We start from the raw sequence: 18864 nt of genomic DNA on the forward strand, positions 1-18864 counted from the left end.
GGTCAAGCGCCGGTCTGTGACAGGAGGGCGGAGCCAGGGAAGGTGAGTGGCAGAATCACTACACCTGATGGTAATTAACCTGTGTTTGTGTGTCTTCCCAGTAACCGCGCCCTATTTAAGGAGGCAGAGGGAGAGCAGAGGAGAGCTCTTCCCGGGACAAGAACACAGCATGTGTGTGTATGTGTATTAAATAGAAAAACGGTATTGTTACACTGAAAAGTCTGGCAATAAAAGCCGATTTGTACCTGAAGCTTTGTCCTGCCGTCCTCTGTGCTCCACCCACACCTCAGAGAGCTCTACAGTTATCTTCATTTTTCACTCTACCTTTATATTTTGCATTCCATATGCACTTTATATTTTATATATATATATATATATATATATATATATATATATATATATATATATATATATATTTCTTTTTATTTTGGTAAGCGTAGTTTGGTTGGGCAGTTGCAAAATAAGAATTTCATTACCCAATAATAAACCGCCGTGTCTGTTATTGTGTATATGACAAATAAAAATCTTGAATCTTGAATCTTATAGTTTTGACCTATTGACCTTTGACCTAGGTCAATATTAGGTCACATATTTTCAATGTGCTCATACAATGTGTAGATGTTGATGGGTTTGTCTTTCTCCATGTGTAAAATATGGCCATGGAACATGAGCTGGTGCAGGATGACCATCAAAAGCAAAGAGCTTGTGTTAGTGAGATCATAAATTCTGTTATTTGAGACTTTATCAAAGCATTTGATGTTCAACATGATCCTGTAACATGAGGTGGTGAAAGCATTTAGCTTAGCATCCATGTCCTTGAAGATTATCCTTGTTTCACAGCCATACAATAGAACAGATAGACATATTTTTCTAAAGAGGCAGAGCTTCAAGTCCAAAGGTATTGACTGTGAGTACCAGCTCTTATTGAGGCTCCAGAATGCAGACTATGCAAGGGCTTTCCTACACTTGAAGTCATTGAAACTACTAGTAACTATGGAGCCTAGATCACAGAAGTCATTGACCTGTTTTAGTGTTTCTGACCATATAGTAAGATTTTTGTACACAGGACAATTTTGGGCCATGTACTCTGTTTTGCTGGTGTTAATAAGGAGTCCTATACTGGTTGCTGCTTCCACAGTGAGGGACAGTTGCACCTGAGCTCTTTTGAGGGAGGATTCTAGGAGGCAGATGTTGTCAGCAATGTCAAGGTCATTTAGATACTTTGCTGGGTGTCTAGTTGGCCTTCTAGGATGGGTCAATAAACTGCCATTAGCATTATTACTTGTGGCCTGGCACATAACATAGTCCAAATCAATAATGAAAAGAAATGGTGAGAGAACATCACTGTGAAGGACTCCTTTGGTTACTTCGAAGCCATCAGACATCTGACCGTTAATTAGCACAGCACTCTTAGAATTATCATCATAAGTCCTTCCCACACCAGAACCTGGTCTTCCTAGGCAGTCTCTTGTCCCAGTACTAACCAGACCCTTAAGGCGCATAGGGCAGTGCCAATGTCCATTTCCATAGCCCTTGGCTTCTCATCTATACAGCTAGGGTTACAGTGGGGGACTGGTCCTCTGGTAACCATGAGTTTGACTCCCCACTCGCATCTGTATTGCAGTGTGCTTTGCCAGACAGAAGTAGGTACCATTTTTGTGATGGTCTTTGGTATGACCCGACCGCGAGTAGAACTCGCGATCTCCCGATCGAAAGGTGGACACACTAACCACTAGGCCAGCTCGCGGTTAGATTTATCATACAGGACTCTTATTGTACTGACAATTTCAGAGGGAATGCCATAATGACAAAGTATGGCAAACATGGAGTCTCGATTGATGGAATCAAAGGCCTTCCAGAAATCTATGAAGTTAGTCACTAAGGGTAACTGATTTGCCTGGAAGCCTTCAATAATATGCCTCAGAATATAGATCTGTTGGGTGCAGCTGCACCCATGTCTGAAGTTGGCTTGATTATGCCTCAGAATTGGGTCTACAGTGAACTGAATTCTATCTAGCAAGATCTTATTGTAGACTCTTGCACAGATGAACATTAGGTTTTTTCCCTAAAAGTTGTTCATCAGGGAAAGGTCACCCTACTTTGGTGAGGGGACAATGAGGTTAGTGATCCACTGCACTGGGGGTATCTTCTCGATATATACCTCACAACAAAATCTATGGACAATAGAAGCCATGGCTTCACTGCCATCTTTTAGGGCTTCAGGCATAATGCCACAAACTAGGCCAGCTGCCTGATTTTAAGAGACTTGATGGCCTTCTTTGTCTCTTTCAGTGTACAGTGTCTTGCAAAAGTATTCATCCCCCTTTGTGTTTGTCCTGTTTTGTCACATTACAAGCTGGAATTAAAATTGATTTTTGTTTTTTGGGGGGAGTTAGCACCATTTGATTTACACAACATGCCTGCCACTTTAAAGGTGAAAATGGTTGTTTTATTGTGAGTCAAACAATAATTAAGATGAAAAAAAAAACAGAAATCTGGAGTGTGCATAGGTTTTCACCCCCCCAAAATCAATACTTTGTAGAGCCACCCTTTGCTGCAATTACAGCTGCAAGTCTCTGATTATTAAAGGGATAATACACTTTAACCCCCCCATTATCTGTAGCCGCTTATCCTGTACAGGGTCACAGGCAAGCTGGAGCCTATCCCAGCTGACTATGGGCGAGAGAATAATAATCAGCATTTATTATTTTACAGAACTGAAACCCCACCAGTTAACCTAACCTGCATGTCTTTGGACTGTGGGGCAAACCGGAGCACCCAGAGGAAACCCACGCGGACATGGGGAGAACATGCAAACTCCACACAGAAGGGCCCTCATTGGCCACGGGGCTTGAACCCGGACCTTCTTGCTGTGAGGCGACAGCGTTAACCACTACACCACCGTGCCGCCCAGGTTTAGGTTAACTGGTGACTCTAAAATTGACTGTAGGTGTGAATGTGAGTGCGAATGGTTGTCTGTGCCTATGTGTCAGCCCTGTGATGACCTGGCAACTTGTCTAGGGTGTACCCTGCTTTTCGCCCGTAGTCAGCTGAGATAGGCTCCAGATTGTCTGCGACCCTGTAGAAGGATAAAGCAGCTAGATATAATGAGAATGAGATGAGATGAGAACTGAAACTCACTGGTTCACTAAAGAGCTGAATATGCTTTCTGAATATGCTTTTGTAATCCAAATCAACATGCAGGAAGCGAGGTCAGGAAACAAGCAAGGGTCGAACGACCAGCGAACAGAGCAATGCAGAATAAGCAATAAGGCGAGGTCAAGATGAAATGGGAATACAGGTCATACACTGAGAGACAGGTGGAAATCAAACGGCTTGGTATGCTAGCAGAGAACACGAAACAATACTTTGCACTTACAGTATGTGGCGTGAGAGCTGAGCTTACCTATATAGACAAGGGGCTGACTGCTAAACAAGATGCAGGTGGTGTGATTAATAATCAGGTGACAGAGGGCACTGTGACTTGGAGTTTGTAGTCTGGAGTGGCCATGTTTGAATGCTGTCCAGAACTCATGTTTTCTCCGCCATTACTGACAGTATCCCAGGAACTACTGAAAAGATCTTCAAAAATATTAAATTAGGTTTATTTATTATTTATTTATAAGATGCCAGTATATAAATCAAAACCACAGGAACGAGTCAAATATACATTCTCAGAAATTAAAGTAAATTATTGTACCTTTAGGGGTACAATGGCTTGTCACTGGGGCAGTACCCTCTATGGTATTCATTTGTACCCTTTATTTTTTGCTTGGGAACATATATGGACCTATTTTTTTGCCTTCAAAGGTCCAATGATGAGCCCTCGGTGGTACATCACTATAAACTGTACCTTGGGGGACAGAAATGGACTCCTACTGTAACTCTATTTCTGACAGTGTACCAAGCTTTGATATATTTTTTTTTATTTTTAAGAGCTATGATTGAAAAATTCTGTTGAGATTTTTTTTTCTTTCAGTCAAATCATATTAAAATAGTGTTTTAAAAACTGTTATGGAAAGAACGATGTTTTGCGGTGGGTAGTGTTGGCGTCTCACAGCTCCACAGTTCCTGATTCAATCATGAGCATGTGTTACTGTTTGTGTGGAGTTTCTATGCAAGTTCCATCTGTGTTCATGTGGATTTCCTCTGGATTTTTCTTCCCAAAATCATGCCGATACATGGATTGGCTATCCTAAATTGCTTCTAGGCGTGAATGAGTCTGTGGAAGAGTGTGCATGGTGTTCTGAGATGGACTATTATCCAATCCAGAGTGTATTCTGGCCTCACACCCAGTGTTCAGAAGATAAGCTCAGGATCCACCACAAACCTGACCAGAATAAATTGTTTACTGAGAATGAATGACTGAGTGAATGAATTTTCTCTAACAGAAACAAACAAACTCTCTAATGGTTTGAAACATAGTGTTATGTAGTTATCAAATAGATTCAAGTAGAAATAGGTACTACAGTATTAATTTACTGCAAAAAAAGGGGACATCAATTGTTAAACAAGATAAGATAGATAAGATATTCCTTATTGATCCCCATGAGGGGAAATTCAGGTGTTACAGCAGCTCAAGAGCTGGATTCAGACACTTATCCATATCTTATTACACAGGAAGAAATGTTAATAGAAAAGAGAAAGAGAAATACCACCACCATTGGAAATCACATGATTTTAATGAAATGAACAGTATGTCAGAAAGAATTGGGTTTCATGAAGATCTGTATTGCTGATGCATCATGACCAATGAGGAAATGATTTAATAAAACAGACCTAGAAAAGCAAAAAACAAGACCATCAGAGCACAAAGTAGAAGTGAGAATCAGGAGAACGTTCCTAACTGGCATAGACAGAGCAAATTTCAGCAGAAGTAAAGGAATAGAAGTGAAGCGAAGCTGAATTTCATTCCAGGATGAAGATCCTCCTCATCGTCACTCTCTACCTGATCTCAGGTCAGATATTCTTCTTAAATAACTGCATGTAAAGTTATTTATCCTGAATTATGAGAATATTAAAAGCTCAAAAAAGTTACAGATGAGTAAGATTTTCTTTTGATTGACAGGTCCAGTAGACTGCTTTGATGTGACTGGATTCTCAGGAGGAAGTGTCATTATAACCTCTGATATACAATGGAATCCAAGCCATACTAAATATATTTGTAAGATGGGACAAAGCGATTGCAATGATATAATACGTTTCCACAGCTCAAGTATACATGTTCAGTACAAAAGATTCTTGCTGTATAGAAATGCAGGAGGAGTTTTCTTAGTGTTGATCAGAAAGCTGAAGCCACAGGATGCTGGAACATACAGATTTGGAGTGGAGGATCAGAGGAACTACACTGTGAGCCTGACAGTTCGTAATGGTGCGGAATTATTTAACAGCATTCACAAGTTAAACCTAATCTACGATGTCTGTTTGTTGCTCAAAGGCATTATTAAGGCAGTAATAAGATATTGCATAGTTGTTGAGCTTACAAATTGTAATTTATTTGCTTTCTTGTTTGTATAATTGACAGATGCATCTTGTGGGGCGTCAAAAATAATGAATGCTAACCTTGATCAGAATTTAACTATCACCTGTAACTATCCAGGGGAGTATGAAAAAAACAACAAGTATGTCATCGCAATGGATGATGAGGCTCATGTCGCACGCATTGTTGATACTCAAACAACATCTGAGAACAGCAGATTCTCCATTTTTGATGACAGAAGTGCTAAAGTTATCAGTGTGAACATCAGCAATGTGAGAGAAACTGATGGAATATTTTATTTATTTGGAGTGTGGAACAAATTAGGGTATTACTGCTACTTTGCAGAGATTCAGCTGCATGTAACAGGTGAAAATCTTTAGTTTTGTCATTTTGAAACTCAATGTTTACTTCAAGAATTTTCACTAACGCAGACAGCATTAACTTTGCCCCAATCATGACTTTTTTTTTTAAAATCATATATTATAAACAGGTAATGTGTCAGGGATTGTTGTTGTTTTCCCAACAGGAACCTACATGACAACATCAGCACCACCAAGTGAAATCTCATCTGGTGCAGGATGTTCCAGTAAGAACTCCCCCATTATACATAACTCAGTCTTTCACACGGTATTCATGTCAAATGTGTACTGGCAGGGCATCAGTGTGTTAGGGCTCGACACCAATAACTGGAGCAAAAGTGGAGCTGGAAGGTTCCTGCTTTGATCTCAGTTTAGCTCAGTTTGGAACCAGGATGCTGCAGAATCTACTGTCCTTCTTCAACAACATGACATCGTAACACCAGCACAAAGACATTCAAAAATAGCAGGAACTGACCAGTAACTCAACTGCACAGACATTCATACTACAAAATATATGTTTATGGTCATGTACAGTTGAGGTTAGAAGTTTACATACAGTACACTTGAACATGAATGCCATATCAATACTAGTCTTTCAGTGATTTCTTTGAATGATTATACAACATACATTTTAATTGGAAAAAAAAGGTGCAAAAGTTTTGTCTGTGAAGATTCTCAATCATCCAGGTCATAGTAAACTGTGGGTGGTAGAAATGGGCAACTGGACTTGCTTGAAGATTCTTGAAAACGTTTCACCTCTCGTCCGAAAGGCTTCCTCAGTTCAACTGAGGAAGCCTTTCGGACGAGAGGTGAAATGTTTTCAAGAATCTTCAAGCAAGTCCAGTTGCCCATTTCTACCACCCACAGTGCAAAAGTTTTGATTTTTTGAGAGTTTTCTGAAATCAACACAGGGTCAAAATTACGCATACAGCAAACTAATGTGAGGTTAAATGTCCCTTAGCAAGTTTCATCCTGACCAGACACTTTTGGTAGCCATCAACAAGGTTCTGGCAGAATTCTGGTTGGATATTTGACAGCTCTTCTTGGCAGAATTAGTAGAGTTCGATTAAATTTGTTGGTTTCCTGACATGGACCCGACTTTTCAATGCACTGTATACTTGCATATGGATGTACTGACAATAACGCTCTCTTACATCTTGAATTTTTTTCCGCACAGTCCACATATTTTCGACAGGGTTGAGTTCAGGATTTTGTGACTTTCCAAATGCTTAATATTAGCCTACTTTATCCAGTCAACAACCAGCTTTTGATGTGTTTGGGGTCATTGCCCTGTTGGAACACTCAATTGTGTCCAAGTTTCAGCTGTGTAGCTGATGGTGTGGGGTTCTGCTGAAGAATTTTGAGGTAGTCCTCCTTCATCATTATTCCATCCATTTTGTTTAACCATGCTTAACAGTTGGGACAGTGTTCTTGGGGCTGAATGCCTCACCTTTATTCCTCCAAACATAACTCTGATCTTTGTGGCCAAATAACTCAATCTGTGTCTTATCTGATCATAAAACTTTCCTCCAGAAGGCTTTTCTTTGTCCTTGTGGTCAGCTGCAAACTTTTGTTAGCTTGATGTTGTTGGTTTTGGAGCAGGGGCTTCTTTCTTGGATGGCAGCCACTCAGTTCATAGTGATGTAAGACTTACTTGACTGTAGACAGTGACACTGGTGTTCCAGCAGCTTCCAGTTCATGGCAGGCCTGTGTCTTGGTGGTTCCTGGGTAGTTCCTGGCCATCTTGAACCAATGTCCTCTCAGTTGAGGGTGACAGTTTGGGGCTTCTTCCAGATTTTGGCAAAATGGCTACATCTCCCAATAATTTGTACTTGTCAAACAAACCCTTTTAATGTTGGCACAGAGGAGCTACCAGCTGTCATCAATCATGATCACTATCAGGAAGTACAGAGGCCTTGGCAAATTAAAATACATTTTGGAACTTTCAGCACCACTGAATTAATAATTGGTATGTGTATGCATCACAGACAAACAGGATATATAACTGCTTTTGATAAAGTCTAGGTTAGGCTAGATGCAAGTCTTCATGACTCAGAAAAGATGCGTCTCTGGTGGATTATTTCTTTGTGGAGAAAGCTCTCTTCATGAGGGCACTAAAACCTTGGGTTCTTTTTTTCTAGTAAAGATTTCTGATGGGGGCGGCACGGTGGTGTAGTGGTTAGCGCTGTCGCCTCACAGCAAGAAGGTCCGGGTTCGAGCCCCGGGGCCGGCGAGGGCCTTTCTGTGCGGAGTTTGCATGTTCTCCCCGTGTCTGCGTGGGTTTCCTCTGGGTGCTCCGGTTTCCCCCACAGTCCAGTCCAAAGACATGCAGGTTAGGTTAACTGGTGACTCTAAATTGAGCGTAGGTGTGAATGTGAGTGTGAATGGTTGTCTGTGTCTATGTGTCAGCCCTGTGATGACCTGGCGACTTGTCCAGGGTGTACCCCGCCTTTCGCCCGTAGTCAGCTGGGATAGGCTCCAGCTTGCCTGCGACCCTGTAGAACAGGATAAAGCGGCTACAGATAATGAGATGAGATGAGACAATCATTCTTTCCCAGGAAAAAGAATAGTTCAAAGCAATCACTGAAAGCCCAATATTGTCTTCACATTCATGCCCATAGCGAGTGTACAGTATATAAACTTCTGACCGCAACTATATGAAAATGTTGCATTTGGTCCATTCATGTTTTGTATTGTCTCTGTTTCTATATTCAGGTTCCACCGCCATCGCCAGTGTGTGTGTCTGTGTGGTTCTGCTGCTGATTGGAGGATTTGCACTGATCATCTACAAACTGAGATGCAAGAGAACACAAGCCAGTACAAGGTTCTTCTCTCTTTCTCTCTCTCTGCATGTGTGTGTGCACACGTGCTCTATTTTTGTCTAAGAAGTACTCTATTAGTGCTCTCAAACAGTTTTCTCTAACATAAAAAAGTAATGTCTGGAAATCCAAACATTTTCATTTTTGTGTCTCTTTTGTGTATGATTACAGTTTCAGCACTTTCCTTCAAGAGGAAACAGAATAAACACGTGAGTAATTGTGTTTGTGTGAATATGTGAATTTTGGATTTTGCCCAAGTAACTGTGTATGCACTATTTCTTTAGTACATCGCTGGTTTTTAGAATTTGATATAATTCTATAATATCGGAGTAAAACACTAGGAGATGTACCATAATAGGAAAATAATCAGTGAAGGCATGGTGAAATGCTGCCTGACATGGAGTAACTGCTACCACTCTTAAAGTCATTATTTTCCAATATTATTATCAACATTAATAAAACCCCAGAAATTGTGAATAAAAATCTCCTTACAAACTTCACCAGGTCAAACTTCACCATGTCAGCAGCCAATCACATTCTTCTTTCCTTTGTCTGAATCCTAAATGCTTTATTAGTTCTCATCCATGGTGAGGAAGTTCACTCTGCTCTGATCCTTTGACTTCCTGTTTAAACTGCTGAACTCTGTTGTCTTTAGTGGTATGAGTTGCCTCATAATGGCCTACTGTAACTCCCAGTTCTGTGGTGTGCCTGTGTTCACTTTCTTTACAGGAGTGTGATCGACAAAACCATAGTGATCATAAATCCATGCCCATCTGGTAACAGCTGCAGATTATTATTATTATTATTATTATTATTATTATTATTATTATTATTATTATTATTAATAGTAGTAGTGGTAGTAGCCGTAGTGCTTAACAATTTACTCTTCATGGAATGATCCTACTGTGCTTTAATGTGGTTCCTTATTAGAAATGCTTTTTGAGTTTCAATATGATTCTGCCTCCAACTTCCACCAGCCAAGATTATCTTTTTGTTTTATTAAATTTTTTAAGGAGCGCTATATTCTAAACAATGAATAAATGATGATAATAGATGTATACTGTATGTGAATGAAAATCTCTTGTAAATCAGGTTTGGAAACTGACTGTCTTTATTTTAGACAATTAAGAAATAAATTTACTTCTCTTCTCCGAAATACGAAGGCTGAGTTTTACTTGTCTATGACTACTAAAAGTTTGAAAAATCCAAAGAAATTTTGGAAAGCAATTAAATCTTTGTCTTCCACCTCTAACTCAGTTAGTCTCCCTTCCAGTATGCTGATTGATGGTAGCAGGGTAACTGACAAAACAGGCATATTAAATTGTTTTAACAAACATTTTATTTCTTCTGGGTTTTTGTTTAACTCTAAAAACCCTTTCAAACAACCCTCCCCTAGTGACAAGTCCTCTAATGACCCTTCAAAGGTTGATAGGGCCGCTGGCAATGCTCAGGCTTTTAATTTCACCCCTTTTTCTATAGCAGAGGTCACTAAAGCGCTAAAAGACCTTGATCCTAAAAAATCACCAGGACCAGATAATTTGGAGCCTTTCTTTTTAAAATTGGCATCTGAAATTGTAGCTGTTCCACTGTGTTACATTTTTAATCTTAGTTTGTTGACCAGTGCAATTCCCAAAGTCTGGAAATCTGCGTTTGTTATCCCCCTCTTGAAAGGAGGAGAACTATCTTAAACAATTACAGGCCTATTTCTAAACTGTCTGTTCTGGCTAAGGTACTTGAATTCCTTGTCAGTCAACAAGTAAAAGAATACCTGGCAATTAATTCTATTTTATCGATTTCCCAGTCAGGGTTTCGCAAAAAACATAGCACCATTACTGCAACCTTAATGGTTATAAATGATATTACAGAAGCCTTAGATAATAAACAGTGCTGTCTTTCTCTTTTTATAGACTTTTCTAAGGCTTTTGATACCGTGGACCATAACATTTTGACTGAACGTCTTACAGCAGTTGGGTTTTCTGTACATGCAGTTGGATGGTTTGCAAACTATCTTAAAGACAGAACCCAGGCTGTCCAGTTAGAAGGTGTTTCTTCTGAGGTTCAGTTTGTCCACAAGGGGGTGCCACAAGGCTCAGTATTAGACCCTTTGTTATTTACCTTGTATATAAACAATATTGGAGTGAATATTCCAAATGCAGCCTTTCATTTTGATGCTGACAACACAGTCAGATATTGCTTTGCACCCACGGCCTTAGAAGTGTTTGCATATATGCAGAATGCGTTTAATAGAGCACAAGAACAACTCTGCCAATTGCAACTTGTTCTAAATGCTGATAAAACAAAACTTATGTTTTTCACTAATTCAAAATCAGCAAGGTCAAATCAGTTTGTCATTGTCACCAGTAATGGTCAACAAATTGAACTTGTATCTACTTAATATCTGAGGTTCTTGATTGATGACCACTTGTCTTTTAAGGCACATATTCTGTATACTGCTAAGAAGCTGAAGGTTTTACTTGGATTTTATTTTCGAAATAAGTCTTGTTTTTCCTCTGGGGTGAAATGGAAATTGGTGGAGCTGACCTTTTTTCCAAATTGATTATGGTGATGTGTTATATATGAATGCCTCCGCAGCTCCGCTCAATGCCTCCACGTGCTGGATAGTGTGTATCATGGCGCTCTGAGGTTTATCATAAACTGTGGAGCTCTAACTCATCACTGTGTCTTATACACTAAAGTAAATTGGCCATCTTTATATGCGTGCTGGCTCAGCCATTGGTATGTCTTTATCTACAAGGCTATCCTTGAGATGATTCCATCTTATTTATCATCTCTTTTAATCCTGAATAATAGAGCCTACAGTCTTCGTTCTCTGGACTTTTTACATTTTACTGTTCCTAGGGTTAGAACAGAAATGGAAAAGAAAGCTTTTAGGTTTTCTGCTCCAACTACATGGAATAATTTGCAGTCAGAGCTCAAACTCCAAAATCTGGTATCTCTGAATGTATTTAAGTCCATGATAAATCCCATTGTATCAAGACTTCATGAGTGCAAATGTTTTATTTGAATGGAAATGTCTTATTTGAGCTTGACCTGTTTTTGTAAATTCAACTGTTTATTTGTATTTTTTTTTATGTCTATGTCTAATGTGACAATGTGTTGAAACTTTTTTTTTTTTGTGCTGCCATTCTTGGCCAGGTCTCTCTTGTAAAAGAGATCTTCGATCTCAATGAGACAAACCTGGTTAAATAAAGCTTATAATAATAATAAAATAAAACTTTCCTATATCAATATAAAATAACTCTGTCCTCCTAAACCCAGAAGTTCAGTTTCCTGCCTGTTTTACTGTCTAACATAGAATAATTATCTGAGTGCTATATTCAGGAGTCTGACATTACTGCAAGATGGATGGAACAGTGGAATTCCCATGTCTGTTTTACTGACAGCTGAAATAATAATAATAAAAAAATAAAGACAGTTATAATGTGACTCGAAAAATAATATAATGAGACTTCTAATCTTACCCAGCTGCTGGGTGTTGCAATGTTTTCCCCAGAGCGCTTTTGCGTGTCGGGGCTGACACGCTTTAATTTCATGCCGACACACTTTAAATTTGCCGACACGCTATTTATTTGCTCCATCACTCGCTGAAAAATCATGTCAGATTTCTACCTTGCGATGTTTGGGGCATATTTTGAAGGAAAATCAGTGTTTTGGGTGGCGGCACAGTGGTGTAGTGGTTAGCACTGTCGCCTCACAGCAAGAACGTCCTGGGTTCGAGCCCCGTGGCCGGCGAGGGCCTTTCTGTGCGGAGTTTGCATGTTCTCCCCGTGTCCGCGTGGGTTTCCTCCGGGTGCTCCGGTTTCCCCCACAGTCCAAAGACATGCAAGTTAGGTTAACTGGTGACTCTAAATTGACCGTAGGTGTGAATGTGAGTGTGAATGGTTGTCTGTGTCTATGTGTCAGCCCTGTGATGACCTGGCGACTTGTCCAGGGTGTACCCCGCCTTTCGCCCGTAGTCAGCTGCGATAGGCTCCAGCTTGCCTGCGACCCTGTAGAAGGATAAAGCGGCTAGAGATAATGAGATGAGATGAGATCAGTGTTTTGGGCTGGTTTGCTGCCATGATGCACTCAGGCAGACCGGAAATGCCACTGGGAAATCCCCAATCACAACAAATGTCCTCAATCACTTTGCTGCTGCACTGGTACCATGATGCTTCAGTGTGCAGGTGGGCACCCTTGCACTGACATCACATTTACCTTAGCAACCGTCGCTACCCTATGCCTGGGGTACAAGCGAACTTTGTTTACATACTATTCACATACTGAAGCCAAGCGAAGATGTCTGGCATCTATTGCCCAAAGAAAACTACAGCTAAAAAGGCTCTACTACCGGATTACTTGGATAATCTTCATCAGAAAGAAGCAAAGAATAGATATATGTGGAAATTAGAGTCTATTAGTGGTCATGATCCATACAAAATTCCTCGAAACTACTGGATGGTGCAGGTTTGTGGCCTAACATTATACATGTTGGAATATACCTTCTTTTTCCCCAAAGAGTCCCGACAAGGAAGAACAGTTAAAAAAAAGACTACAAAAGGAAGAAAAACTTCTTTGTGTAAAGACTTTTTCACAACATCAGCTTTTGGGAACAGAATGTTGCGAAAGCCAAAGCATTTACTCTCAAAGGACTCCGAGCTGAACTGTGGGCTCAATGGTAAACTATTCCCGACCCCTCATGTTTCAGCAAACCCCAAGGACATCTACAGTAGTTCCAGTGCTATTTGCACTCTATCATTTATACAGTGATGCGTATTATTGTTAAAACAATATCTGAAGTGTTATTTTTTGTAAAATAACAAAATATCTTACTCTAGACTTTCAAACAATATTTTAAGATTTTATTTTATTTTAATAGTGGATGGTACAATAATTACATTATTAATTAATAAATACAAAAATTACATGTACTAGCAGCAGTATTATTGCTAAAACATGTTTATTCTAAGGTGCTTTTGGTGTTTGAAGTATTAAGTAGGCCTCATTATAAAGGGCATTTGTGCAGTAAATGCAGTCTGCAGGGGGTACTGTTATTTTTTTCTAACTGCAACAGAACTCGTTTAAAGTGCATATATCAGGGGAAAATTCAGGAGCAAGATCAATGTCTCTCATCTCATTATCTCTAGCCGCTTTATCCTGTTCTACAGGACTGCAGGCAAGCTGGAGCCTATCCCAGCTGACTACGGGCGAAAGGCGGGGTTCACCCTGGACAAGTCGCCAGGTCATCACAGGGCTGACACATAGACACAGACAACCATTCACACTCACATTCACACCTACGCTCAATTTAGAGTCACCAGTTAACCTAACCTGCATGTCTTTGGACTGTGGGGGAAACCGAAGCACCCGGAGGAAACCCACGCGGACACGGGGAGAACATGCAAACTCCGCACAGAAAGGCCCTCGCCGGCCACGGGGCTCGAACCCGGACCTTCTTGCTGTGAGGCGACAGCGCTAACCACTACACCACCATGCCGCCCCCAAGATCAATGTAATTCTCCTATTTTATATTAAACTTTGGTCAAATATCTGTCACATTTTGCATTTTGTGCAATTTTTTTACCTTGCACAATATCAGAAAAATTAAGTTGAAATCAAGCCATTTGAGGCGAATTGGTCCGCCTCTGAAAAAACTTTGCATTTGGATTTCCCGGCAAACATTGATTTTCGTGACGTCGCGTGTGGGACGCCTCCTTCTGAATCCTACGTCAGCGCTGGTTTGTTTATGAGAAAACGACCTGGTGGTTTTCTGCAAATTTCTTCAACGTTATCGCGTAATTATTAAAATGGTTAACAGATGTATCATAGGAGGGTGTAGCAACACCAATCATGATGGGATTAGTACTCATCATTTTCCAAAAGCCCAGACAATGAGAGAGAAATGGGAGTGCTTGGTCCGCACAGGCTGTGCACTGAAACCGTGCAAAGCTCGCGCAGCCTGCTGGCGCTTCCGCAGATAACGTCACGAATCTGGCTCCAGACTCCCTTGGGATTTTTCCAGACGCTTTTTGTTATTTTATTTTTTTCTGCTGTAGATAGATGGCCTTGTGCAAAATTACCCTTCTGGATGAGTGTGTAAAGGGACATACTTTCATATAAAAAAAAACGAAATTGGTCCAGAATATGCACTTTAAACGTTTGGTTAGTGGTGTTCTGGAAGTGGTTCAGGTAATAAAACAGCATTATTATATACTACATTGTTGTCAGATGATAACTTTATTTATTGTTCATGTGAACCCCATGCCGCAAACCACAGCATCACAGACCTCCACTTGTTGTAGCAACCTTTTCAACCATGTTGACAGTAAAAAGTGACAGTGTCAGTACTACCATAAAAGTCACCAGATGCCACCAAATGGGCTGCTTTTTTTTTCAAAATTTTGACCTTCACACACACCTACAGTACGTACTCTCCACCCTATGGGCCATGCAGGGTGGCCTGTGGCCATCCAAAAGTTAGGGCTTTATTTTAATCCTGGGGAGAACACTGGTGTTGCTACCCACCTGTTGGGTTAAAACAATGCAACCACTGGGTCATTCTACATTTAAAAGCACTGTTTTTTCAACAGATGGTCATTTTGCCTAAGAAGCATACACGTCAAGTTATACAGTTTCCCCATATTTTGTACGGGAAAATGCAATTTTTTGGCTAATACGGCATACACTGATTTTTATACGGGAAAATTACGTTTTGCATCAGAGAATTTTTCCGTTACTCCGAGAAAATTTATCTTAGCATCCACCATTTATTTTTTAAAACACGCATGCTCAATGAAACGGAACTATTTTCGATTTATGTGGTTTTATACCGGTAGTTGCATGTGGTTTTCTCGGTCATTTAAGTACATCGGCTCGGACTGCCCAGACTTCTGTGATGGCTGCAAAAGTTATGTTCTGCCAATTTCTCGTGGAACACAACATCTCCTCAACTGTGGCAGACCATTTTTCGCAACTAGTAAAAAAAAAAAGTTTCCCAATTCAAAGACTGCACAGGTAAGCATTTGTGTGGTTTTTTTTTTAAGTTTTTACTGTTTGCATGTAGGAAAGCTTCCTCCATTATGATGATAATTTCGGGAGGCGATACTGGGAGTCGCCGTTTACTGTATACAAGGCAACTGTAGTTACCTGGCGATTTCTGGTTTTGCTTCCCTAAACATTTTAATTTCTGATAGACATTCTATGTAGCTCCTCTGCTCGCTGTGTGGATCCATGGCGTGGTGTTCGAGCAATGTTGCTGACGGCGTCACGGCGGCGGTGCTGGAGATGTGGGACTTGTTTTCGTGCGCCTTTTGGTGGGACTGTGGCTGCTACACCATGGGAATTACATCCTGACCCCTACTTGGTGGACTTTTTACTTTTTATATTTTATTATATTTTTATTTATTTATTTATTTATTTTTCTTTCCTTGTCTATAATTGTAAAGCGTCCTTGGGTTTTTTGAAAGGCGCTATATAAATTTCACTTATTATTAATAATAATAATAATAATAATAATAATATTAGACACAGATGACCAACACTTGTAACTACCATCAGTCGTCAGTAAACTGGAAAAGTATTGAATGAAGAGTAATGGTGATAATGACCGTTGGTAACCTGTCTCTAAAATGTGTAGTAGGGGATGGAAGCAATTTAACACCATCTACATGTTTGCTGTGCTCCGATTTTCTTTTACTGACCAGGAAAATAATAGATGTATATTGGGGAAAGGTCTTCGACGTAAAAGCTGCTCTGGGTGTTGCCAGGTTTCCAATGCTGAAACAACTTTTTACTGCTTTGCTGTGCCTCCCACATAGCAATGCAGATAGTGAGAGGGCTTTTTCATTGCATTGGTTAGGAAAATTCATACTGAGGACAGAAAAAATATGGCTGCAGACACATTAACTGCAGATCTGCAAACTAAAATGAAGTGTGATGAGGAGCTACAACTGCTACCCAAGCAGTGATATTATAGCTCGTGCCAAATCTGCAACATCTTTGTACAACAAAGAACACTCCAAAAAGGAATAAGATTTAAATTCTTGTTATAAATTACTGGGAAGATTTTCAATTTAACTTCATAATTTATTAATATTTTCACTTATCCTTGTTCACATAATTTACTTGATGTGGTTCGGTCATCTTTAGTTGGATCTAACATGGCTTGTGGTGTCAACACTTTTTTCTCAAATGGAACTTTTACTAACCTTCATTTACTATTTGACATGATTATATATAATTTATTACATGTAACCTACTATTTTAATTAACATACCGACTTCGTACTGCTGTTATATTTCAGGTAATTTTCTTTCGTGGAATGTAATATTGTAGGTGATGTCAACACTTGTCAATAGAACTTTGTGTAATTTTTATGAACTATTTAATATTAATACATTTTATTTGCAAAATTTACATCAATAATTCTGGTATTACAGATACAATGTATATTAAATAATGAAGTTTATAGTTCAGTCATTCTCTTTAGTAGATAATTGTTTACTTGACTGTACATAGTCCTTTTTAATTCAATTGTTTTCTCTGGGATCTAAAATTTATTTTTATTCAGTACATACTTATTTGATCCCTTTAACTTGATGCAGTGTGATAAATATGCCCATTACAATAGGAGTGTTTCATGTGGAATAAAACAATCAGTGCTTTGGATTATACTGTATATTGGAATTTTTTCAAGTGTATACAGTAAGGGCTCATGGGTGTATGTAAGGGAAAAGTACAGATTTTGTAAGGGCGTGGGTAACTAAAGGTTGGCATGTATGAAGAAGACACCCACTAGCATAGGGAGTAGGCCACCACTTCAAAGATAGGTTTGGAATATCATGTTGTGCTGAAACAAACTCGCCTACCGTACGATATAGGCAGCAAAAATGACATGCTAATAATTGGTTCCCAGTCAGTTGTCAACTTTCACTTGGCTAATCCCAAGGTTGTCGTCTACTGAGCAATCTAGCTATCTAGCATTACAGGCTAATGTTTTCTTCAAATTAGCTAAGGTTAGCAAAACACTTGCATACAAATTCTATAGCAAGTAAGCACATTCTCTCACACACTCAGCTCACAGGCAGGCATCCTATAGCAAAGTAGCTGATAATGTAAGCTCAGGAAACTGTTGCTGACCTGTTCTTGTTTAGCTGTGTAGGTATTTCAGTATCAGCTAGCTAGCTAACACATATGTAGCTTAATGCAAATATATTGCTAGTTAGCTTACTCACTAGTTCCAAAGACAGGCAGCTAAAATTAGCCTAATAGCAGAGCTCCATCCTTAAGAAACTATGGTAGCCCATCGAGTTGATTTTTCATGGACACGCAGAGATCCCAGCTGTGTCCGTCCGTCTGTCGGTGCCCCTCGCAATTCTGATTGGTTGTTTGATTTTGGCAGGAACTAGAAGCACGAGCATGCCTACATAACTTACTTTTGTCTACAGATAATTTCATATTTATCAGGTTTTTCCACCGAGAACAACTCAAACAGCGCAACAAAATAATAATCATTTTTACAAACTTTAAAAAGATGTCAAGTCAAGTTTATTTGTATAGTGCTTTTAACAATAAACATTGTCGCAAAGCAGTTTTACAGAATTTGAACGACTTAAAACATGAGCTAATTTTATCCCTAATCTATCCCCAATGAGCAAGCCTGTGGCGATGGTGGCAAGAAAAAACTCCCTCAGACTCAAGGAAGAAACCTCGAGAGGAACCAGACTCAAAAGGGAACCCATCCTCATTTGGGCAACAACAGACAACGAAGTCAGTTTCGTTGATGTTGTAACTCTTCATTGATGGAAACTTGAGTGCAAAACTGTTCATGACATCTGCAGTCCTAAAGTTAGCAAGTCAACTGTAGTTCTCAGTCATAAAAGCATGTAAGTAAAGTAAGGCCGAATCCCATTTCACCCCTTGGACCAACCCCTTGGCCCTTCCCCTCCATTTTGCGCGTTCACGTGAAGGGGTAGGGGTATCCCAATCCCAGTTAACGCAGAGGGGTAGGGGAAGGGGTAGGGCTTCTGTACCCCTCCAAACGGAGATTTTCCTGGAGCTGACTCTGAACGAAGGGGTTTGAGTGATTTCCCACAATGCCATGCGGATTTCAGCGAGATTTCATGCGGATTTCAGAAAGATGGCGGTTCCCGCGGCGAAAGATTGTCATAAATGTATTTTCTCCATTATTTACGTGTTTTAAGTTGTT

At 39.8% G+C, this 18864-nt stretch overlaps 1 protein-coding gene across 2 annotated transcripts; it reads left to right on the forward strand.

The window, feature by feature from the left end:
• The first annotated feature begins 4827 nt into the window (after positions 1 to 4827).
• LOC132896283 (uncharacterized) lies at positions 4828 to 9763 on the forward strand. 2 transcript variants are annotated; one of them, XM_060937021.1, is made up of 7 exons: positions 4828 to 4958; positions 5069 to 5371; positions 5525 to 5845; positions 6006 to 6065; positions 8554 to 8662; positions 8829 to 8866; positions 9387 to 9763. In XM_060937021.1, exons 1-6 carry the CDS (start codon positions 4919 to 4921, stop codon positions 8860 to 8862), a joined length of 867 nt encoding a protein of 288 aa, XP_060793004.1. In that variant the 5' UTR covers positions 4828 to 4918; the 3' UTR covers positions 8863 to 8866; positions 9387 to 9763. The 2 variants fall into 2 exon arrangements, with proteins under 2 accessions (XP_060793004.1, XP_060793005.1); XM_060937022.1 differs by lacking the exon at positions 5525 to 5845.
• Positions 9764 to 18864: the final 9101 nt, after the last annotated feature.

Source organism: Neoarius graeffei, chromosome 13 (assembly GCF_027579695.1).
Source record: "Neoarius graeffei isolate fNeoGra1 chromosome 13, fNeoGra1.pri, whole genome shotgun sequence".
Classification (NCBI taxonomy): Eukaryota; Metazoa; Chordata; class Actinopteri; order Siluriformes; family Ariidae; genus Neoarius; species Neoarius graeffei.

Excerpts from the sequence above, each read along its gene's own strand:
- LOC132896283 (XM_060937021.1), top strand. The coding sequence starts at position 4,919 with ATGAAGATCCTCCTCATCGTCACTCTCTACCTGATCTCAG. Across the intron at positions 5,372-5,524 it reads GAGCCTGACAGTTCGTAATG|ATGCATCTTGTGGGGCGTCA; the intron begins GTGCGGAATTAT and ends TATAATTGACAG. Across the intron at positions 6,066-8,553 it reads ATCTGGTGCAGGATGTTCCA|GTTCCACCGCCATCGCCAGT; the intron begins GTAAGAACTCCC and ends TTCTATATTCAG.